Source organism: Macaca thibetana, chromosome 12 (assembly GCF_024542745.1).
Source record: "Macaca thibetana thibetana isolate TM-01 chromosome 12, ASM2454274v1, whole genome shotgun sequence".
Lineage (NCBI taxonomy): Eukaryota > Metazoa > Chordata > Mammalia > Primates > Cercopithecidae > Macaca > Macaca thibetana.
This window is the reverse complement of record NC_065589.1, coordinates 59,884,707-59,910,014: the sequence shown is the minus strand read 5'-3', so window position 1 is coordinate 59,910,014 and position 25,308 is coordinate 59,884,707. Positions and strand designations below refer to the sequence as shown.

At 37.0% G+C, this 25,308-nt stretch overlaps 2 protein-coding genes across 5 annotated transcripts in view; one reads left to right on the top strand and one right to left on the bottom strand.

Annotated features, from left to right (window-relative positions):
- NUP35 (nucleoporin 35) overlaps positions 1-25,308 on the top strand; it is a 283,449-nt gene that overhangs the window by 120,025 nt on the left and 138,116 nt on the right. The gene's annotated exons all lie outside the window — the stretch shown is intronic.
- Positions 1-25,308, bottom strand: part of NCKAP1 (NCK associated protein 1) — a 113,121-nt gene that overhangs the window by 70,480 nt on the left and 17,333 nt on the right. For 2 of the 4 annotated variants that reach the window (XM_050752213.1, XM_050752215.1), the window contains 4 exons: positions 5,418-5,510; positions 5,160-5,216; positions 4,310-4,452; positions 4,136-4,226 (listed from right to left, as the gene is read on the bottom strand). In XM_050752213.1, the coding sequence (XP_050608170.1) occupies positions 4,136-4,226; positions 4,310-4,452; positions 5,160-5,216; positions 5,418-5,510 (384 nt within the window). The remainder of the gene's footprint in view (positions 1-4,135; positions 4,227-4,309; positions 4,453-5,159; positions 5,217-5,417; positions 5,511-25,308) is intronic. The other 2 variants (XM_050752214.1, XM_050752216.1) reach the window with 1 other exon arrangement.

Below are 25,308 nucleotides of genomic sequence, written 5' to 3'. Positions count from 1 at the left end.
ATGACAAAACTTTCAACTAACTAGGCATCGAAGGAACATACCTCAAAATAATCAGTGCCATCTATGACAAACCCATAGCCAATATACTGAATGGGTAAAAGCTAGAAGCATTCCCCTAAGAACTGGAACAAGACAAGGGTGTCTGTACTCCTACCACTTCTATTCAACACAGTACTGAAAAGGCCTAACCAGAGCAGTCAAGCAAGAGAAAGAAATAAAAGGCATCCAAATAGAAAAAAAGGAAGTCAAATTATCTCTGTTCATTGACAATATAATTCTATACGTAGAAAACTAAATGACTTCAGCAAAGTCTCAGGATACAAAAATCAACATACAAAAATTAGCAGCATTTCTACACACCAATAACATTCAAGCTGAGGACTCAAGAACAAAACCCTGGCCGGGCACAGTGGCTCATGCCTATAATCCCAGCACTTTGAGAGGCCAAGTCAGGCAGATCACCTGAGGTCTGGAGTTTGAGACAAGCCTGGCCAACATAGTGAAACCCCATCTCTACTAAAAACACAAAAATTAGCTGGGCATGGTGGCAGGCATCTGTAATCCCAGCTACTGAGGAGGCAAAGGCAGGAGAATTGCTTGAACCCGGGAGATGGGGATTGCAGTGAGCCAAGATGGCACCACTGTACTCCAGCCTGGGTGACAGAGTGAGACTCCATCAACAAAGAAGGAAGGAAAGAAGGAAGGAAGGAAGGGAGGGAGAGAGAGAGGAGAGGGGAGGGGAAGGGAGGGGAGGGGAGGGGAGAGGAGAGGAAGAAAGGAAAGGAAAGAAAGGAAGGAAAGAAGGAAAGAAAGGAAAAAAAGAAAGAAAAGAAAGAAAGAGAGAAAGAAAGAAAAGAAAAGAAAGGAAGGAAGGCAGGCAGGCAGGCAGGCAAGCAAGCAAACAAGCAAGCAATCCCACTTACAATAGCCACAAAAAGATAAAATAACCAGGAATACACCTAACCAAGGAGGTGAAACCTCTCTAAGAGAAGAACTAGAAAACGGTGCTGAAAGAAATCACAGATAACACAAAGAAATGGAAAAGCATTCTATGCTCATAGGCTGGAGGAATCAATATCATTAAAACTACCATAATGCCCAAAGCAATTTAAAGATTCAACACTATTCCAATCAAAGTACTGTCATTTTTCACAGAATTAGAAAAATCTATTCTAAAACATATATGGAACCAAAAACCAGCCTGAATAGCAAAGGCAAAGTAAAGAGACAACTTACAGAATGGGAGAAAATAATTGCAACTATGTACCCAACACAGGACTAATATCCAGAATCTATAAGGAACTTAAACCAACAAGAAAAAAATCAAACCACCCCATTAATATGTGGGCAAAGAACGTGAATAAACACCTCTCAAAAGAACACATATAACCAGCCAACAACCATATGAAAAAATGCTCAGCATCACTAATCATCAGAGAGATGCAAATCAAAACCACTGGTAAAATGGGTACCATCTTACACCAGTCAGAATGGCAATTATTAAAAAGTCAAAAAGCATTGGGAGTTATACCTGATTTAAATGACGAGTTGATGGGTGCAGCACACCAACATGGCACAAGTATACATATGTAACAAACCTGCACGTTATGCACATGTACCCTACAACTTAAAGTATAATAATAATAAATAAATTTTAAAAAAAAAGTCAAAAAAATAACAGATGTTGGCAAGGCTACTGGAGAAAAGGAAATGCTTATACACCGTTGGTGGGAATGCAAATTAACTCAAACCCTACGGAAAGCAGTTTGTTGACTTCTGAAAGAACCAAAAATAGAATTACCATGCAACCCAGCAATTTTCATTACTGGGTAGATGCTCAAAGGAAAATAAACTGTTCTACCAAAAACACACTTGTACTCGTATGTTCACTGCAGCTCTATTCCCAACAGCAAAGACATGGAATCAACCCAGGTGCCCATCAACAGTGGATGGGATAAAAAGAGTGTGGTACATATGCACCATGGAACACTATGCAGCCATAAAAAGGAACAAAATCATGTCTTTCTCCAGCAACATGGATGGAACTGGAGGCCATTATCGTAAGACACCTAACGCAGAAACAGAAAACCAAATACTTACTGTACTCACTTATAAGGGGAAGCTAAACATTGGGTACACATGGACACAAAGCAACAACAGACACTGGGGACTCCAAAAGTGGAAAGGAGGGGGACAAGAACTGAAAAGCTACCTACTGGGTACCATGTTCACTACTTTGGCAACGGGATCATTAGAAGTCCAAACCCAGCATCACACAATATACTCATTTAACAAACCTGCACATGTACCCCATGAATCTAAACAAGAAACAGAAAAACAAACCCTGGCAAATAAACAATAGTGTTTTATCAAAATTCTAAGGTATCACGGAATATTAGAAAAAAATCAAGATTGGAAAATAACTGGTCTAATTCAAATGAATTATCCTATGTAATTATCAATAACCTACTATCTACTGAATATGTTAATGTGCTAACGATACTATATAGAACTTAAAAAGATAGCCAAGAGCCTAGCTTGGAATTTTCAACAGGCTGTCAAGGAAATTTTCAACACCTAAGTGGAAAAAGAACCAAATCTAAAATAGTTAAATAAAAACAAGACCATACATGATTAGGGAAAAATCCTAAATGGATCCAGAGAGAAAAGAGGAGAGGAATAGAAAAGACAGTTCCGGGTGGGGAAAAACCACTACTGATATTAGAGACAGGAGATGACCATGATATGTGCAGCATTTTGAGGAATTCTGATACTTCCATCTAAAATGTTGATTTTTTTAAATTTCAAAACTGATGCCATCTACTAGCTTCTTGCAAACTAATAATTCAACCAATTCCCAGACAGAAAACCTATATAAATTTGTGTATAATGTAGCTACGCAAATCTGGAAAAAATTCTTCAGAATTTTCATGGGAGTAAAAAAATTCAAAGAAAATTATTGGTGTTAACTGTATGTCAAGAAAAAAGCACAGTGGCCAGGTGCAGTAGTTCATGCCTATAATCCTAGCACTTCGGGAGGCTGAGGTGGGTGGACTGCCTGAGCTCAGGAGTTCGAGACCAGCCTGGGAAATATGGTTAAACCCTGTCACTACTAAAATTACAAAAAATTAGCCAGGCGTGGTAGTGCAGGCCTGTAATCCCAGCTACTCCCGAGGCAGAGGCAGGAGAATCACTTGAGCCCAGGAGGCGGAAGCTGCAGTGAGCTGAGATTGCACCACTGCATTCTGGCTGGGGCGACAGAGCGAGACGCTGTCTCAAATAAAGAAAAAAGCACAGACTTACACAAGGTATTAACTTTCATGATTCAAAGAGAACAATGTAGACCAAGATTATAGTATCCTGGGCTTCAGTTCTGGTTTTGCCACCACTATTATCAGATGACTTACCTTGTCATGATACTGCTCCAGCCCTTAATCCTTAGCTATAAATAATGAGATTGGATGAGATACCTATAAATTTCCTTGAAGTGTTTAGAAACTACCATTCTGTGAATCAGCCCTTCTGCAGAGAATCCATAATGACAAGACTACTTACAACCAAAATTATTTCATTATTTTTAATATCTCTTAAAAGATAGTCATTTCAAATTATTTTCATAAAACCCCTGTCATTTTTTTCATTAAGAGACTATAATAATAAAGTTAAAATTTATCAAATACTCTGTACTTTTTAATGAAGCAATTCATTTAATTCTTCTAAGAACCATATGAAATTAAGTGCTATTATTATTCCATTTTTACTGATAAGAAAACTGAGGTATTGTGAGGTTAAGTAACTTGACAAATATTATACTATAATTTGCAGAATTGCTACTAAAACCTATTAGTGTGAGAACAGACCCTCTCAAATACCACATGGTAAATTCTATTGTTTAGTGCTGTATTAAAATCTAAAAAACTATAATGAAATCAATCAATATATTCTTGAGTCTCTATACACTATTCTGAATCTCATTAATTAGTTCCCTGTCCATAATTAGATAAAAGCACACATAACTATTACTTATATCCCATTATAGTATTTTTCAAAAAGAAGATTATCCCTTTATCCAACTATCTATCCTCACGCTATGTTATATGCCTATTCTCTCATATGCCTAACAACTGTCTCTTACCTTGCTATGGGGTACAAATTCTTCCATCATCTTCTTTAAAGGGTTTTCATAATCCACAATCATCTGGCCAAGGCGTGGGTATTCTCTGTCACTTAAAACAGACATATCAAATTTCAATGAGTTGTAATCTATCACATTGAGCATTTTAGAAAGACTTTTATAATGCAAATCTACCTTGCTCCATGAGTCATTTCATGGGCATAGTTGTATAATCCAATGATTGCCTTCCTTTCTTCAATTCGAGACAGCAGTATCATTAGTGTTGTATAGGTTATAATTAAATCTAAGTAGTTCTTTGTTAAATCAAAGTTTACAGTCTAGGAGAAAAAAAAATCAAGTTCAACTACTTCCTATTTCTTAAAATTTAAAACACACACAAAATCTTCACAGAAGCTATTGAGAGCTAATAATTTTCTGTATTTATTTTATCCCCATTCTAAAATGCTATCTAATTCCTTTCACTAAAAGCATGTCTAAAACTTGGCAGTTACAGATAACAGTTTTGTGTTTGACACAATTTCATGGATGAAAGAAAAAGAGCTTGTGATCACTATATTCAAACTGGTAACAGTTCAAAAGGATAAAAGCCAGAATAATAAGGAACACTGGTGCCAATTTCACTAAAGAGGAAAAAAATTATTCTTTTTAAAGTTCACCATTAAGTAAATGGAGACAATTTTCACTTTGACTTCTTGTATCTAAAAATTATCATACTAAGAAAGAGTCCAAGTATGCCTTTTAGAGAGAAAATATTATCCACTTAACTTTTGAAAATTGGGCCTATTAAATAAAATACTAAAGTTAATGTGTATTTCCCAATACGTACAAGACTTAAACTCAGTGACAATCAAAACAAATAAAGAGAATATATACTTTACTTTTTAAAAAAGCTATAAAACAAGCCAAATTAATAATGCTAAAACTTTATATGCTAGTTACATAATCCAGCTAAAGAAAAGCAATTGGTCCCCTGAGCTCTTCTGGAAACAGAATAATTGGACATTTTTCTGAAAATGATACTTACAATATCAAAGAAGACTTGGCAAACGTCAATAGTATTCAGCAATTCACAAACATGGTCCTGAAAAGAAATACTTATTGTAATCTTTTATCTGTATAAATCCGTTTAAATTCAGAAAATATAAACAAATAAGGTATGTTTTAAATTTCAGTTCTGTAAGATTTCTATTTTATTATTTACAAGTGACACAGCAATTTACACAATTAATAAACATTTAAATCTACTTCTGAAATGTTAAATATTATATATTAAAATACATACCTTAAATTCCATAACATCTACAAATGTGAAGTAATATAATGCCAGATTTTTCAGAATCTCTGATTTTTCTTTCTGTAGTTGTGCAAGCTGTTGCTGTTAAAACAAAATTAGAATGCATTGCTCATAGAGAACAAAAATATTTAATTTTACTACAAACTATCTTCTTTTATGACTGCTATATGGAAGCACAAGCTTTTAGAATAATACTTCTAGATGATTAAGGCTTTTTAAAAAACCAAAGTACTCGAGACAGCAACTGCTAATAGTGATCAGCAACTGACAGTGTGAGGCTATAAAACAAATCAAAGCATATTAGTACCAAAGTGCACTACTATTGAGGAAAATCTGAAAGTGTTAGGAAAAAAGTATCAAATGAACTCTTAAAAAATTAAAAACAAGTCATGAGCATGATCACATTACTAGAAATGGGAGAAAAGAAGGTGAAAAACATTACAACTTACACTACAAAAAAACAATATGCTATATAAATTTGGAACTTACCAAAAAGAACATCCAGGTAAAGCCACGTTACGCATGCAAAATAAAATGTAGATACAAACATAAAATACGGTAACGGTTCCCTGACCAGATCCACAAAACACAATAATATATTAAACAAAAGCAAAAACCACAACAACAAAAAAGAAATGAGAAAGAAGCAAAACTAGAGTTAAGACATGAAAGAGGGAAATGTGAAAGACAAATAGTATTTTAATCAACCGTATAACTAAATTTACAAAAGTCCCAATTTTTCTTTTAAAATCAACTTATATCAATCAATGATATAATTTCTAAAAGAATCTAGCTATTTTTAATGCCCTATAAGATTCTCAGCATTCCAATAAATGATCCAGAACCTTGATACTCTTGAGTGCAGTTTGCTCAATAGCCACTCCCACACCATTTAGGAGCATGTTAGAAAAGCAGAATCTCAGGCTTACCTCAGATCTACTGAATCTGAATCTGCCTTTTAACAAGATACCCAGGTGTTGTAAACATACATTAAATGTGTAAGAAGTTTATTCAGAACATGAGAAAACTGGAAAATATAAGTGGCTCAAAATATCAGATTTGCTATCAAAGCCCATACAAGGCTGAGGCCTTCATATGGTTCTGAATTACACTTAGGAACATTAGGGTGAAGATGCCTCCACACATAATTGTACTGAACCACTGTGATATGTCAGAAATTTTACAGCAGTGAGCCTAACTAACATCAGAGGAATTTTTTTTTTAAACTACAAAAAGCCAATTTAAAACAGTAAGCACAGCAGTCTGCTAGACCCTACTATTATAAGGGTAAACCACCCTAAATATTGCACTCCCTGAAGACATTTAAAGAAGTAATTCTATCTAGAAAATATTCACACTCAAGCCTGTAATCCCAGCACTTTGGAAGGCCAAGATGGGTGGATCACCTGAGGTCAGCAGTTCAAGACCAGCCTGACCAACATGGTGAAACCCTGTCTCTACTAAAAATACAAAAATTAGCTAGGCGTGATGACGCACGCCTGTAATACAACCTACTCAGGAGGCTGAGACAGAATCGCTTGAACCTGGGAGGAGGAGGTTGCAGTAAGCCTAGACTGAGCCACTGCACTCCAGCCTGCGTGACAGAGATGAGACTCCATCTCAAAATAAAAATACTCACAAACGAAATATTTCATTACTACCCCTAAATACCAGACAAATTAAGACATATACTTGTAGTGACTATTTTTAGCTTCATCTGTGAGAGTAGCTGACTCTATTTTGCACAACATAATCTGTTTCAGAACAATTTCATGTTTATATATGCACATTTTAATCCTTACTACTCCAAAAACATCAAGTGAATTACTTACTACCTTATTCGACAACATTAAACATTTAGAATTGACGTCTTAGTCCTTTTTCCTGCTTTTCAGTACTTTAAACTTGAGTTTCAAAATACAATAGGTGAAAGTACATTCACAATAATAAGATATGAAGGGTATAATTTGGTTTACATTGGGCTTAATAATCCCAATTTATTTTAGTTGCCCTAGTGTAATTTTATTAATTGTGTCCCCTTCCCTTCCAACTTCTGTGTCCTAGTCTGAACAATAAATAATACGGTTACCATCTTACTATGAGCCTTAAATGGTCTTAAATACAAATCTCATTTTCCATATTAAGAACCTAAGAACTACGGACCTTAAAACAACCTTCTTAAAGTTACAACTACTTAATGACAGAGCCAAGATTGGAAATCTCATCTCTTTACTTCTCAAAGTGTTCTTTCTACCATTCTACATGCCCATCATTTCCCTTTATAATAAAATCTCACAGGCTAAATTTCTCATTCAACTTTATTTCCCCCAAAGTCATATATGACCAGACTCTACTTAGCTACAAACATTTATCAAACAACTACTAGATGCCTAAATTCAAAACAGTCAAGCTTTCAAGGCCCTCCACAATCTGGCCCTAACTTACTTTTCCAATCTACATTTCCCCTACATGTATTCACACACTACATATGGTAGCCAAAACAATCTATTCACTACCTTCTATACACATCTCCTGCTTTCTTACTGTTTCCTCTACTGGAATGTCAGAATCCCACCATTTAAACATGTCCAAACCCCACTATTCCTAAAGCACTTAGTTTAAATGCTAATCCCATTTCCAGAAAACCATACCTGATTGAACTCCTTCCCTGAAATGCTAACATCTCCCTCCTCTAAACATGTATAATGTCTAACAGCAGCTATCACTTTCTATCTTCTATAATAGCTATCTCCAGCACAATTAGACAGTGTACCAAACTCAAGTTTTAATTTCCCTAGTCCATATCATACAGTTCTGGACACAGGAAGTATCCAATGCAAACATCTATCAGATAAGGGATTATAATGACAAACTTCAAAGACTATCAGTGTCAGATGATATGTTTTGGGAGGTGATGCTAGAAAGCATACCTTATGCAACCATGGCTAAGTGACAACATCTCCAGCCTAATACCCTCCTCATCAAAATGGAAGCTGATGTGGACAATTAACCAAGATAATGTACATAAGAATATGTAGCAATGCCTCACAGCCAGAAGCTGTACATTAAATATTAAGTGAATAACAAAGGAAGTTTGCAGATCACTTCTTCAAAATAAGTATAATAAAACTTTAATATTCCTCAATATTAGCCATAGTATTTCTAAAAAGAGCTGATATTTACTGAGCATACATTATGTGTCAGGCATCGATTGTTCCAAACATTTTACAGGTCTCTCACACAATCCTCTCAATATCTCTATGCAATCACGTTCCCCATTTCAATGAAAATAAATTCCATAAAGCCTGGGTGAAAGAGGTCAACTACAACAATGAAGAACAAAAGTGTCTACAACTCTCTTGCTTCAACTACAAAAAACGCTACATTTTAGTTCCTAAAGTGAGGGAGAGTAGATACTACCAAAAATTACTAGTATCTGGAACAAAGTTTTCTTAATTCAATATCTCATTGTTTTATAGAAAATAAAAAGCAGAAAATGGCCTCAGAACATAGGTAACACATTGTTCGAAGTAATACAACAGAACATTAGAAAAGTACTATTGTGAGAAAAAATTGATTCTATTCACTACACTAATACTTTATTTTGAGGATGGAGTCTTGCTCTATTGCCCAGGCTGGAGTGTAGTGGTGTTATGTCGGCTCACTGCAATCTCTGCCTCCTGAGTTCAAGCAATTCTCCTGCCTCACCCTCCTGAGTAGCAGGGACTACAGGCAGACACCATATATCCAGCTAATTTCTTTGTAATTTTAGTAGAGACGGGGTTTCACTATGTTGGCCAGGCTGGTCTCAAACTCCTAATTTTAGGTGATCCTCCTGTCTTGGCCTCCCAAAGTGCTGGGATTACAAGCATGAGCCACTGTACCCGGCCTCAATACACTAATACTTATAAAAGCATATTCATGTGATACATGCAAATATTTTAGCAAAGTATTTGTATAATGTTTTCCTTAAACTTTTTAGCTATGGGTCATTATTCTAAATATTCAAGAAAAATATGTAAAAACTGAAAATAAACTGGATAAACATCAGGCATGCTTACGGCAAGGAACCTATCTCTAAATTGAAAAGTCCTGGTAATTGATCTTTGTTCAATTAAGAAGCATTTTCCACACAAATATAAGTATCTAGAAAATTGATGGAAATTTATTATTTATTCTAAATCCTCAAGTATTTCATTCTTCCAGAGAAAAAGCAATGGCAAATTACTATAAGGAATTAGTACCCACAGAGCTAAACCACTGAATACAAAGGAACGTGGGTATAGTTTTTATTCGCTCATTTCAATTATTACCTTCTACTGTTATTGAAATTGCTTATTCATAAATTATTTTTCTTAATCTAAGTTTTGCTAGTATTTTGTTCCTCTTAAAAAACAACCAAATTCAGAAGTTTGGTTTCAAGGAATGCCTTGCTCAAACTCTTAGTATGATATTCTAAGGCCAGGCTGTTTAAAGTAAGAGTATACTGAGATGCTATTTGGGTAAATCTCTGCCTAAACTGTCCCAGCTACCACCCTAGTCATCAACTCTCATGTGGACCCCTACAGTAGCATCCTAACTAGTCTCTGTACTTCTGCTCATGCCTCTTCAATCTTCTCCACATAGCAGCAGCCCAGTGAACGTATTTGGTTTTTTTCTTTCTTTTTTTTTTTTTTGAGACGGAGTTTGGCTCTTGTTGCCCAGGCTGGAGTTCAATGGTACAATCTTGGCTCACCGCAACCTCCGTTTACCAGGTTCAAGCAATTCTCCTGCCTCAGCCTCGGGCCGAGTAGCTGGGATTACAGGCATGTGCCAGCACGCCCAGCTAATTTTGTATTTTTAGTAGAGACGGAGTTTCTCCATGTTGGTCAGGCTGGTCTCGAACTCCCAACCTCAGGTGATCTGCCCTCCTAGGCCTCCCAAAGTGCTGGGATTACAGGCGTGAGCCACCATGCCCAGCCACAGTGAACATTTTAAAGCACCACACTACCCTAAAAAAACTGATTCCACTGATGTTATGCAAGATGTTAACAGCACGTGAAGAATATAGGGGAATTCTCTATACTGTTTTTGCAAATTTTCTGTAAGTCTAACAATACTTCAATATAAAATTCATTTTTTAATTCCAACAGTTTCATCTCACAATTAGAATAAAATACAAAATCTTTACCAGTGCCTCAGAATAAAGTCTATATCAAAGCCCTTGCCTATCTCTAAGACCTCATCTTCTTTCATGCTCCTCCACCGTCACTCAGTATAGTTGCCATATTGGTCTTTCAGCTGTGTTTGCATTCACCAAGTGTGTTCCCACCGCAAAGCCTTTGCACTTGTTCTTTCTCACGTCTGGGGTGCTCTTCAACATTTCTTAGCGTAGCTTACTCCCTCACCTCACTTCTCTTCTCTTCAGTGAGGGAGAGAAGATACTACCAATTTTAAAATTTCATTGCTAGTCATAAATGAACTTGATAGTAGGTATAAATTCATGTCTCAAATGAGTTTCTAAATTGATTTAATCCCTTGAATAAAATTCCCAAAGTTGGGTAAAATACTTCACATTATGTCCTTTCAGAGTAAGAAAGCATAAAAGAAATGAGTGGCAACTAACAAGACATATGCATATCAAACACAAGCAAATCTCTTAAGATTACCAAAGAATTCTAATTAACACAAAGATCAGTCATGTTTTAAAAGAACCTTAGGATCCTATTTAAAATTATTTGTAGTACATTTCTTTTTTCAAATACAAAGTGATTTTACTGGCAGTAAATATTTCAGAAATGCATTTTTCTGAGGAAACGGTAGTAAATACATGTTAGGAAAATATATCCAGGCCAGGTGCGGAGGCTCATGCCTGTAATCCCAGCACTTTGGGAGGCCAAGGTGGGCAGATCACCTGAGGTCAGGAGTTCAAGACCAGCCTGGACAACATGGTGAAACCCATCTCTACTAAAAATACAAAAATTAACCGGGCATGGCAGGTTAGCCACCTGTGTTCCCAGCTACTCCGGAGGCTGAGGTAAGAGAATCACTTGAACCTGGGAGGTGGAGGCTGCAGTGAGCCAAGATTGTGCCATTGTACTCCAGCCTGGGCAAAAAGGGGAGGGGAGTGGGGGATGGGAGGGGAGTGGAGGGGACTGAAGGGGAGGAGAGGGGAGGGGAGTGGAGAGAGGAGAGGGGAGGGGAGGGGAAAGGGGAGGAGAGGGGAGGGGAAAAGGGGAGGGGAGGGGAGGGGAGGGGAGGGGAAAGGGGAGGGGAGGGGAGGGGGAAGGGGAGGGGAGGGGAGGGGAAAGGGGGGGGGGGGGGGGGGGAGGGGAGGGGAGGGGAGGGGGAGGGGAGGGGGGGGGGGGAGGGGAGGGGAAAGGGGGGGGAGGGGAGGGGGAAGGGGAATGGGGAGGGAAGAGGGAAGGGGAGAGAAGAGGGAAGGGGTGGGAGGAAGGAAGGTTGGTTATCCTAACACTAGCCTAGTAAAATATGCATTACTGAATTACTGAGTGTTTAAGATATATTACCAAACTGAATCCTCTTAATACTTTTTCAAGGTACATTACTTTTTTTATTGTGGTAAAATACACATAACATAAAATTTACCATTTTAACCTTTTCAAAGGGTGCCGTTCAGTGGCTTTAAGCACATCTGCACTGCTGTGCGACCATCAGCACCATCCATCTCCAGATGGTTTTCATCTTCTCAATCAAAACACATTTTAATCCTCATTTTGCAGATACAGAAACAGACCAGAAAAGGGTAAGATGCCAATCCGGGTCTACGAGATTTCAAAACTTGAAACACTTCTTCAATACACTTCAACATTCAAGTTGCTTTACAATGACATAAAAATAGTGTAGGGACAAGCTAAAGAAAACATTTGTATTTAATTATATTATAATCAATTACACAGACTTAAACTTCTAAAAAATCTCATTCAACCCTTTCACTTTATAATTAAGGTTATGTTTCTCTAAATTCATATTGCTAGTCTTCTGATTAAATTAATTCTGGAATGCACAAAGAGTTTTCTATTAAAGAACTGAAAGGCAAAGAAAAAAAATTAAAATTTGTGTCCATGCCTCCGTGCAATAGAACTCTACTGCCTCTCCCATTAAGCACTGTTGTCTATTTTCCCACCCTTCCCATCTTGGCTGGCCTTGTGACTTGCTTTGAGCAATAGAAAGCAGCAGAAACAACAATGAGTCACTTCTAAGTCTAGGGCAAGGTCTTACAGCTTCTGATTTTGCTCTTTTGGAACACTGTCCTGAAGTGCTGTACATGAAGAAGCCTGAGATCTCATATCACATAGAGAAAGGGCACTTCAGCATCCCTGCTGTTCCAGCTGGTCCCATCCCCCAGAATGCACCAGTGGAATGCACTGCGGCAACCTAAAACCAGTGAGACCAGCAGAGGAACTGCCCAGTCAACCCACAGAATCATATGAAAAAAGCTGCTGTCGTTTTAAGCCACGAAATTTAGAGGTGATCTGTTATGCAGCAATAGGTTACTGAAACAATTAACATCAAGTTCAGCAATATAGATTAAAATAATTTCTATTTCACCACCTGAGCACATTAATGTGCCTCAGCTAAAACTTTTAAAAATTTAAGATTCTGGCTATAGATGGTCAAATTAAAGCAAACTTGAAATTAATTTTATCATCAGTGCTACAAAAATCACTAATTATATACCGTGGTATAGTGGGGTTGGTCAACTGTAACATTTTTGTATAAAAGGTATCACACTGCATTAATAATACAATTTACCTCATTTAATGGCACTATTTTCCATTACAAATAGAAATATAAATAGGTTAGTTCCTCTACATTCAATCTTAATAATTTTTTAAAACCTTTCTGTGATTAACTTACTTTCAAAACCAGTACACCAGGCATAAATCAAGCTTTTCTTACTGATTAGATGTCATCATTGTAATTGATAATTACACAGATTTATTTATGTCAAGGTGGCCTCAGATGCTATTGACACGTACAAGATAATCTGACATTAAATGGTCTTTGCCTGCTATACTTAAGAGTTTTTATTTCTCTATCAATTATCATTTGCTCCTGATGAGAGTTCCTTTTAATGTACAGTGTGTTAGAAAATATACTTGTTACAATTTTGCCTAACTGACTCAACAAGCTTGGTCACAGGAGAACCAAAATGCTTTTCTCTGAATAAACTTCATTTATTCTAGAATACCATTTCTAGTTGTTCAAAATCATTTGGTTTTTTACAGCTTTATTAGGGTACAGTTTACTTACCATGAAATGTACCCATCATAAGTGAAAAATAATTTTAGTAAATTAGAGTTGTGAAACTATTCACTCTATCCAGCTTTAGAACATTTCCATCATCCCAAACCCTTGTGCCCATTTACAGTTAATCCTGCTGTTACTCCCAAGCCATAGGCAACTACTGATTTGCTCTCTGTCTCAATAAACTTTCCTTTTCTAGACATTTCCTATAAAAGAGAATCAGACAATATGCAGCTTTTCACATCTGGCTTCACTTACTCTGTTACAGCGTTTATCATAGTTTGTTCCTTTTAATTGGTGAGTAGTATTCTGTTAAAGGTACACACCACATTTTGTTTATTCATTCATCAGTTAATAGGCATTTGAACTGTTTCCAGTTCGGGGCTATCATGAATAACAAATTCTGCTATGAACATGTCTTTGGGTAGACATATTTTCATTTCTCTTCGGATAAGTCCCAGAAGTGGAATTGCTTCCTTCCTAACTCTGAGATGTGATTCAGAGAGGCAAGTGACATGAAAAGTACAGATAAGTGAAGAATTACTGTAATAACATTTTATTCATTTAGACAACAAATATATTAACCTATTACATTACCAGGCATTGTGGGAGAAGCTGAGAAAAAATATGAATAAAGCACTGACCCTGCCCTAAACCAGCTCATTGTCTGGTGAGGGATGTGTATATAGGTATATAGGTGTACAAGGAACTCCCAATTGTTTTTTGTTTTTTGGTTTTGTTGGCTTTTTTGTTCTTTTTAAGGTAAATATCCAGTTTTAGAAGCTGATTATCCACTTTTAGAAGCTGATTAACTTCTAGGTGCAAGGTTGAAAGATGGTGAAAAACTACTATTCCCATATTCCCTTAAAGACAAAGGTTCTCACCAACTGGCAATAACATGAAAAGGGTAACAACAAAAACAAAATGTATACATTAGTGTGATAAAGACCACAATAAGAAAGGTCAGAGCTTCTAAGAGTGGTGAAAATGTGGAGCAAAACAGGGAAGTTAAAGGAGAGGCTGCACTGAGTAGGTACCCAGGAATTATTTTTGGTACATGAATACATACTGACAGAGGGCATGACAGCTGATGTTAAGTTTTCTCAAGCTGTAAACCAGAATAAAGTTGATGTTTAAATTATCCTGGCTTCTGTCTGGCCTTTTTGGACATCTGTTGTTCTTGGGAGATTTGGAGACAAAGTGAGGTGGCATCACTGGGAGAATAGTTCCCACTTAAAATCTCTAATACTCTGCCTCCACAAATTCTTTCAACACAGAGAGGCCTCCTACCCACTCACTCTACCATCTTTTTACTGTCACTCATCCTCTTATGCCTTTTTTTTTTTTTTTTTTTTGAGATGGAATCTTACTCTGTCCCAGAGCGTAGTGGCATGATCTTGGCTTACTGCAGCCTCCACCCCCCAGGTTCGAGTGATTCTCGTGCCTCAGCTTCCCCAAGTAGCTGGGACAACATGCACACATCACCTCAACTGGCTACTTTTTTTTTTTTTTTTTTGAGATGGAGTCTCACTCTGTCGCCCAGGCTGGAGTGCAGTGGCCGGATCTCAGCTCACTGCAAGCTCCGCCTCCCAGGTTTACGCCATTCTCCTGCCTCAGCCTCCCAAGTAGCTGGGACTACAGGCGCCCGCCACCACGCCCGGGTAGTTTTTTGTATTTTTTTAGTAGAGACGGGGTTTCACCATGTTGGCCAGGCAGGTCTTGAACTCCTGACCTCAAGTGATCTGCTCGCCTCAGTCTCCCAAAGTGCTGGGATTACAGGCATGAGCCACTGTGCCCAGGCCCCCTACTTTCTTATCCATCTTAATTTTAAATGGCTCATCATTATAACTACTACCTTGTCCTTCCCTCCCTCGTTCATAACTGTCTGATAAAACCTACAGTAGTAGAAAAGCATATACTTATGCTGACTTTGATCTCAACCTGATTTCATGATCATTGACCATAACTGAGTAGCAATACTCCTCAATTTTTTCTGTCAATTCATTTTCCTATCCTCCTAGATGATTATTCCACTCCTTTTTCTCTCTCTCAAATCCCTCAATAATCTTCCTCAACTTGACAGTCAGCTTAAACCTAACCTGAGATCTAGATTCACATAAACAATTGGCTATTTGATATCTCCACTCAGATTTCCAGTAAGCCTCTCAAACTTAACATGTCTAATATTGAGCTACTGGGTGCTTTCCCCACTGCAGTCACTGTACTACTCCCACCACACTACCCCAAACTTATTTCTCCTGTTCTCTCACCCTATTATAGCTTGACATTTGTTCAAGCCAAAAACCTTAAAGTCTTATTTCTCACTGTCCATACAACCAACACCCAATTCCTCAGCAAATACTATAGGTTCTGTCTTCAAAAATATATCCAGAATCTGAACACTTCTCACCTCAACCACCCTATTCCAAGCCACCATCAGCTCTCATCTTAATGATGGCAAATTTCCTAACTATTCTCCCTATTTTTACCTTTGCTCTCCTGCAGACTATTCTCTACCAAGTAGCCATAGTGATCACAGTCATATCACTTCATTCCTCTACTACTGCCCTCCTATGGCATCTCAACACACTCAAGGTAATTAGCTAAGGTCCTTACTATGGTCCAGAAAGCCCTATATGACCTGCCTATTCATTACAACCACTAGCACTTCATGTCCTACCACGGTGCCCCTCAATCATCTACTCTGCTCATAATGCCCTCCTTGTTCCTGAACATGCCAGGCAAGCATCCACCTGAGCCTTTGGAGCTGAGGTTCCTTCAGCACAGAACACTCCTCCCCTAGCTAAACTCATTCCCTTGTATCTTCAAATCTCTGCCCTAATGCTTTCTTCTCAGTAAGGCCTTTCCTGGTCACCCTAAGTAAATTAGCATCTGCCAGGCATTAGTGTTATGCATTTACCCTGCTTTGTTCTTCCTAGAACTCTTTACCTGGTATTATATTCTTATTCGTTCATTATTTATTTCTGTTCAACATAGTAAGCTCTATAAGGATAGACTTCTGTTTGTTCACTGCTGGATCCTTCTCTTCCAGAACACAACTTGGCTCATAGAAGGCACTCAATAAAGGACTTAAATAAATAAATCAATAATTACTAGAGAATGTGATAGAAACATACATATGCAGAACTTAAACTAATTTGGAAAGGTCAGGGAAAGCTTCTCTGAATGGTGACATCTAAGCACAGACCTGAAAGACAAGCTAGCCTAGTGAAAGAACATGGGAAAGAGAGACTATTCCAGATAGTAAAAACTGCACAAACAAAAGTCCAGAGGCAAAAGAAACGTGGCCATTTGTTCAGTGAAAGTATAAACATACTTTTCCCAAATACAACACTCCTTTAAAAAATAAAGCAAGCAAATATATTTTCCTTAGGTTCTACATTCTATCCTACACTAGACAATGAGAATTAACATAGTATACTAGCCTGCATACTCTTGGCCAGGGACCATTAATGTACCTACTGAAAATTCTTAGCCAAGATGAGTGCTAGGAAGAATAAAAGAAAGTAAGTACTCTGCAACATGTATAATTTATTCCATTGTAGTTTTTATTGTGTTATTTTCGATCTTGGCAATTAACTTTAGATCTGACAAAAGGTAGTACTGAATCTGCCATGAAGAAACAATGAGAAGATAACATGCTAAAGGTACTTTAAAGGCACAAGGTTAAAAGTGGCTAAAGGCCCCAAAGAAATGACCAAGGAAACCAAAGTTAAAGGTCAATAGGTGATTAGGTAGTGATAATGTCCTCTGCTACCATGAAGGGTATCAAAATCACCACTGCAGCCAAACAGACTAATGACTGAAAGCTGAAAAACTATCACTTAGAGGCAAGACATAACTTCAGGAAATTTGAAAGTATGGAAAAATGATTACAGATGCCAGAAATGTATATACTTGAAGGCTATGCTATGGAACCCCAGTGTAATGCTTATTGGCAGTCTCATTTCCAGGAAAGCAGAAAGTCTCTTTTCAGTTGAAGAGGTTATGAATATAGTTTAGTATGACAAAAATACAGAGTACATAAGATGCACAAAATAATATTCTGAAACCACAGGTAGTTATATAAAAAGGATAAGAAAGGAGACGTTTTAAAATAGATGTATTTTGGGATCATAAGAACCACCCTTGAGAATATGAAAAAAAAGCTTAAAAATTCATTCACACACAAATTCTAAATGCATTTTTAGGGGATTCTCAAACTCATGAAAATTCAGTGGAAAACCGCAGGTAAAATCATTACATTGAAGACAAAAATATAACCCATAATGAAAGCTACACAGCAGGCTTTTATAAACTATCTAGATTGATGTTAGAAGACAGAAAGTTAGAGGAGAGTAGGTTCCAGGGGGAAGAAAAATTATAAAAAGATGACATGATTATCAGGCCAAATAAATTTAAAGATAGTAAAAAGGCTTATAACTATAATTTCAGAAAGTCGTGGTATAACTATGAAACTGTAAAATAATTTTAAGTAAATGATAGAATTTAGGAAGAGAGATTCCTTTTCTCTTTAATGCTAAATATATTATTCATCTTACAGCCCAAAGTGTGACAACGGAATGAAGAAACGCAAACCAAGCACTTAGGCCTTTACTATTTTTTTTCAACCAACATATAATAAATGTAGCATCAGAACACTGTATAATTACAAAACCAAAACAAAAGCATAAACAATTTTGACATGAAAATAAAAGGATAAATGGATAAATAACCAAGGGTGAGGAAATAAAAAAAAAAAACTATATTGAAGTTAAAAAAGGAAGTAATCAATGATCCAAAAATACTAACAAAAATCACTGGGAAAAAGGCTTGAGAGGGGAAGTAAGGGGAAGTAAACTGAGCAAGCTAAATCCTCATCTTTTGTTGCATAGAAGAGAGACTGTCTAAAGTTGGTAACTGAAGTTATAAGGGAATAAGCATATTTGTTATAGTTCTAGCAGTAACCTGTAGAAATAACTAAAAATAGAAGTTCCCTCTGAGGAATACGACTAGGGTAGGAAAAAGTAAAGTAGGAGATATTCACTTTTCATCCTAAATTCTTCTGGACTATTTATTATCATGTATTCACATTCTTTAGGCAAAAATAAAAAGCAAAAAATTTAAATCACTTTAGGTAGGTCACCAGTGCTGATGCAATTCCCTGCCACTATTTGACCTATTTCAATTACTTTCCAAATATATCAAAGCAAGGCTTACTTGCATCTCCTGAGGAGTTCTTTTATTTATGGTTTTGTCAAGATAGAATTAAAGACTTTTGTATGTCAAAGAGTCATTAACAACTCAATACTGATGATACCTTTTTAAAAGAACACTGACATTTCAGTTAATTCTCATTGTATCAAAACTGCTTAAATTCTGGCAATGTTTAATTGCTCAGGACCAAATATTCCTTTGATTTTCCATTAGGGTATATATATTTATTCATGATGAAGTATGTTGTTACAACTCCCAGTTACATTATTTTACAGTAAGATGATTCCTTCTAAACCAAACTCTTATTTGTTGGCCTACTACATGCCAGTCAACAGGGATTCAAAGACGAGTGTGTGGTCCAGGAAGATGCAGACATCGGGTACCACAGAGAAAGTGATTTTTTGTTTTGTTCTGCTTCTCCTGGTGGAGGTTGGAGGGAGAGAAGAAGGGAAGGTGAAAGCAAGAGAGATTGGACGGCATAAAAATCAATGTCTGGATTAACATGGCATTTGTCCCAGCAGGAAATGTAGACCTGAAGGGGATAAATTCAAGTGACATTATAGTGGGGAACCCGGACGAGCCATATATGACAAGTTTGATATTTTTTACAAGTCAAAAGGGATTCTGAAGGTTCTAGTTTAGATAACCAAGTGGAGGGTGACAGCTCAAGGGGGGAAACACAAAAGAGAAAAAAAAGGTAGGATAATCACATGTTCCATATTGGATAAAAAGTTTTCTGTTTAGCTTGTGGAGCTGTCCAAAGGGGTAGCCAGAATTCAGTTCCAGAGCAGCAGTCCCTAACCTTTTTAGCACCAGGGACCAGTTTCATGGAAGACAATTTTTCCATGTACTGGGGTGGAGGGGTGGCGGGGTGGTTTGGGGTGACTAAAGCACATTACATTTATTGGGCACTTTATTTCTATTATTACATTATAATATATAATGAAATTACACAACTCACCGTAATGTAGAATCTGTGGAAGCCCTAAGCTTGCTTTCCTGCAACTTGATAGTCCCATCTGGGGGTGATGGGAGACAGTGACAGATCATCAGGCATTAGATTATCTCCTAAGGAGCTTGCAACCTAGATCCCTCGTGTTCACAGTTCACAACAGTGTTCACACTCCTATGAGAATCTAATGCCACTGCTAATATGACAGGAGAAACAGCTCAGGCAGTAATGTGAGTGATGGGGAGTGGCTGTAAATACAGATGAAGCTTAGTGTACTCATCCACCACTCATCTCCTGCTGGGCAGCCGGGTTCCTAACAGGCCATGGACTGGTACCTGCTGTGGCCTGGGGGTTGGGGACCCTGATCTAGAGCACAGAATATAGGAGATCGTATATGTACTTAGTTGAAGCCACAGCGGTAAGTGCTTTCATACACATACACCACAGGTGGGAGAAGTCACTTAGAAATACCCACATTTAAAGGGTACCCAGAAGAAAAGCCAGCAAACTAGACCAAAAAGTCAAAGAGGTAAATGTTAACAGCTTCCATTCTTCAAAAGCAATTTGTCACACACTGTACTATGTGCTTTAGGAAGCAACGAACTACTCCTTGAGATTGGTATTATCACCATTTTGAAAATAAGAACAATGATATCTGGCTGGGTGCGGTGGCTCATGCTCATGCCTATAATCCCAGCACTTTGGGAGGCTGAGGCAGACGGACTGCCTGAGGTCAGGAGTTTGAGACCAGCCTGGCCAGCACGGTGAAACCTGTCTCTACTAAAACAGAAAATCAGCCAGGCATGGTGGTAGGCACCTGTAATCCCAGCTACTCGGGAAGCTGAGGCAGGAGAATCGCTCGAATCCAGGAGGCAGAGGTTGCAGTGAGCCAAGATCATGTCATTGCACTCCAGCCTGGACAACAGAGCGAGACTCCGTCTCAAAACAAAACAAAACAAAACAAACAAAAAACAAACAAAAAGAACAATACCTTAAGATGTTAAATAATTTGCCCAAATTCATCCAGCTAGTAAGTGGAAAGACCAGAACTCAAATTCTGCTTTACTGAATCCAGAGTCCATCCTCTTAACCAGTATGTTACTATCTTAATAGGAATCGCGACAAAACAAGGAATGCCCTCTTAAAGACAAGTTAGGAAGGAGTTAAATATGCCTACCGTTTCTTTCTAAGTCCTTACCAAACCACAGTGCGTGCATGTGTCAAGGGCCTCCCTACACCAATTCCACCACCCCACCCCTAAAACACATTTATGTTTTTAGGAGCTGAGACTCTTGCTCTATTTCTGGGTTACTTTCAATAATACCATTAATGAGATGTATTTGAATAGTTCTACTAAAAAGTACAACCTTTTTTTAGCTAAAATTAACTCAGTAACTTCTAAAAAGTGTCGATAAGTTCAGCTCCTGACATAAGTCTAAGGCAATGTTTGAATACAAGTGAAAGCTGGCTATGTTAGAGTGTATCAAATAGTTCCATTCACTAATGGGACATTTATTGAGTGCCTCTTAAGTATCAGGCGCTAGGGATAAAACAGAGTTTTAAAAGGCTCTATTGCTACGCCTCTGAACCAATTTTACTGCTGATTATTACACTTAGAGTTACTTTGTCTTTCCTAGAGTGACTTTATAAGCCACTTAAATAAAAAATATGTTTTACTTAACATCTTATAATTCTGTTTTTTGGGAGAGGGGATAAATAATATCTATAACATAAAAGATTCCTCTAACTTAGGAAAACATAATTTTCAAATTATTTCAACAACAGCCTGTGTCCTAGTCTAGAATCCCTATATCACTCTTGTGACACTCTACTCGCCAGCAATGTCCCTATTCTTAAAGACTTCAAGATCTAATTCAACATATATAGGATAGTAATTTTTATCATTTCCTCATTGATTTGGAAATCAAATCCAAAATTTCACATTAAAATGTGTAATAGGCTAATTCCATGATAACACTATTGTTCCAGATAATATTTTTACTGTTTTAAAAAACACAAACTACCCTTTTAGGTATAATGCAATATAGGAAAGAGGCAAAAAAAAAGTTTTAAAAATATTGGAAAAAAAATTAGAAAAGTTTTAACATACACCTGAACATTTGCTTACATTGCCTTTTAGGTTTCCTGGGCAAAATAATTTTTATGTGTTAATAAAATAAGAAAGGACTTTCTACTATTTTGTTCATCCAGAAAAATAAGAGATTCCCCTCCACATACTCTTAAGAAACCTACGAGAAACAAATTCTATTTGAGAGTTACACTTTCAAAATAATGAAAGCATTTATATTATAGATAAATTAGATAATCTTTCAGCTCAAAAATACTTTGCTTAATCTGAAATTAAATGAGGAACTCTATTAATACACATAACCTGGCACACATTAGATAATAAGTGGTTGCTATAATTATAAAACTGGTATGGTTTTTATTCATTTTGAAATTCATTTAATCAGCTTGCTTTGAAGCATATGGGGCATTTAGTTCAACATCATGACCCAAGGAAAAAACCTCATTCCTTGGTCCCAGATTTTCCCTAAATACAGAATTAGAAATACAAAACTTGTTACAACTGGTCACAAAGGGCCCTTACCAAGAAAGTAAAAATGACTCAACAGAGTCCAACATCATCACTGTAGAAGCTATGTCTGTACCAATCCTGCTACCTGTCAGCAGTGCCTTCCTTTGTTGCATATCAAATAACTATGTGCTCAAGGACTCTAAAGGGATTAAAAAGTATGGAGATTAGGGCAGTTACTAAAAAATAAAAAATAAAAAATGAAAAATAAAAATAAAAAATCAACGATTTTTTTGGCTGCAAGATAAGAGCAGAATCTTGCAAGAATTCATTTTAGAAACTTCAAAATATATATATAGAGAGAGAGAGAGGCTGGGCGCGCTGGCTCAAGCCTGTAATCCCAGCACTTTGGGAGGCCAATCCAGGAGGATCACTTGAGCCCAGAAGTTTGAGACCAGCCTGGGCAACACAGCAAGACCCCATGTCTACAAAATATACAAAAAGTTAGCCAGGTGCGGTGGTTGTGCCCCTGTAGTTCCAACTACCTGGGAGGCTGAGGCAGAAGGATTGCTTGAGACCAGGAGGTGGAAGGTTGTAGTGAGCTGAGATCGCTCCACTGCACTTCAGCTTGGGTGACAAAGCAGGACTGTGTCTCAAAAAAAAAAAAAAATGTATTTTCACCAGAAATCTGTTTTTATGAGTACCTTTTCTGAAATTGGGGACATGCATTACTTGTAAGACTTGAATCAGAGTAGAAATAGTACTAACCTAGGTCCCTGAGAAAAAGTAAGCATGTTCTGTTTCACCTATTCATGTAATAATCCAAAGCACAAGAAGAAGAAAGAAAAGATTGCGGTATCAATACCACTTCTACAGTGCACTTAGTAGCCAGAAATCCGCAACCTCCTATCAATCCTAGACACTACTATCTTTTCCAGTCTTTAAGCTCCATCAACTAATTCAATAAGTTAAAAAATAATAAAAAAACTGAAATCTCACTTCTCATGTCTTGATTCGAGCTGGCTAGGAACTTCTCACCAAAATTTTAGCAGACCCAGATCAAAACTGAGATCACAAGACTTTATATATACCCAATACATAGTACTTCAGCAGGTAAAAAAACAACAGAGTAGCATTACAAAGAGTAATTGTAAAGGCAATATGAAAAAACCCAGGCTTTGCAAACAAAACAAAGTAAATACTACAAGTAAGTCATAACATTCAACAACATTGTACAATCAACTTTATAGGTTAAGCACAGAATTACCACACCACCCAGCAATTCTTTCATAGGTTTATAAAGCCAAGAGAAATGAAAACATATCCATACAAAAACTTTCACGTTTATAGCAACATTATTCATAATAGGCAAAAAAGTAGAACCAATCCAAACATCCATCAACTCATGAATGAATTAATAAAATGTGGTATATCCACACAATGGAATATTATTTGGCATTAAAAAGAAATGAAGATTGGGCACAGCAGCTCACAGTTGTAATCTCAGTGCTTTGGGAGGTCAAAGTGGGAGGACTTCTTGAGCCCAGGAGTCTGAGACCCACCTGGGCAACATAGCCAGACCACATCTGGATAAAAAATTTTTTAAGTGTTTAAAAAACAGCTGAGCATGGTGGTGTGCACCTGTGGCCCTAGTTACTCAGGAGGCTAAGGGGAGAAGATCATTTTGGTCTAGGAGTTCAGTGTTACAGTGAGCTATGATGGCCACCACTGCATTCTACCCTGGATGACAGAGTGAAATCCTGTCTCTTAAAACAAAAACAAAGTACTGATACATGCTACAACTTGGATAAACCTTGAAAATATTATGTTAAATGACAAAAACCAGTCACAGAAAACCACATATTATTCCTGATGAAATCTTCAGAATAGGCACAGAGACAGAAAGAAAGTACATCAGTGGTTGCCTTAGGGCAGGGGTGTTGGCAGGAAATCAGGAGTGACTGCTAATGGACACGAAGTTTCTTTGGGTGGTGATGAAAATGTTCTAAAATTAACTGTGGTATTGGATGCACAACTCTGTGAATGTACTAAAAAACACTGAATTGTACACTTTGAATGTGTGAATTATATGGTATATGAATTATATCTCAATAAAACTATTATTAAAAATATCGATTTTGTGCAACAGTTAGAAAGAGAAGAAAAGCTATTAAAAAAAAAAAAAAAAAAGCATGATAATAAACAGTTTGCCCAGTATATCAAGAACAGCAGACTCTTAACTGGTCCTTTACCAGACAATTTTACTGTTGTTTCACCAGATATTTCTAATTTTCTAAGGAAAGACCTACTATTAAGAAACAATGCACATTCTCACATATAAGTTTACACACAAACACATATGTAAACTAAGCTTCAAAGATTCTCTGAAGAGCTCATGTCAGAAATTTTACGAGCTGTAAGAAAAAGAAGTGTATATAAAATAAATATAAGACAGATTTTCATAATAAAATCTCTTTTAGAGTACATAATCTCTCAGATGAGTTAGCCAATTAATGTCAGTAACTAAAAAAAAGTTCTCCACACAAATAATAGTGTTAAGAAATGCAAGTTTTGAATCACCTATTTTGTAATCAGGAACTAATTATAATGTTTTAATATATTGATATAATTATAAAACAATCTTTCTGGCTGGGCACAGCAGCTCATGCCTGTATTCCAGCACTTTAAGAGGTCGAAGCAGGAGGATCCCTTGAGCCCAGAAGTTCAAGACCAGCCTGGACAACATAGTGAGATCTCATCTCTACAAAAACAATCTTTTATGAAACCTCTACTAACCTGTACTCCCCAAAAACAGACTTGATTTTTTTTAAAATGCCTTAAAAAGCACTTTATCTGACTTCTTTTTATTGGTTCTTACTAGCATTTTCTTTCTACATGAAAGAGTTTTTAAGTAAAAGTAGTGT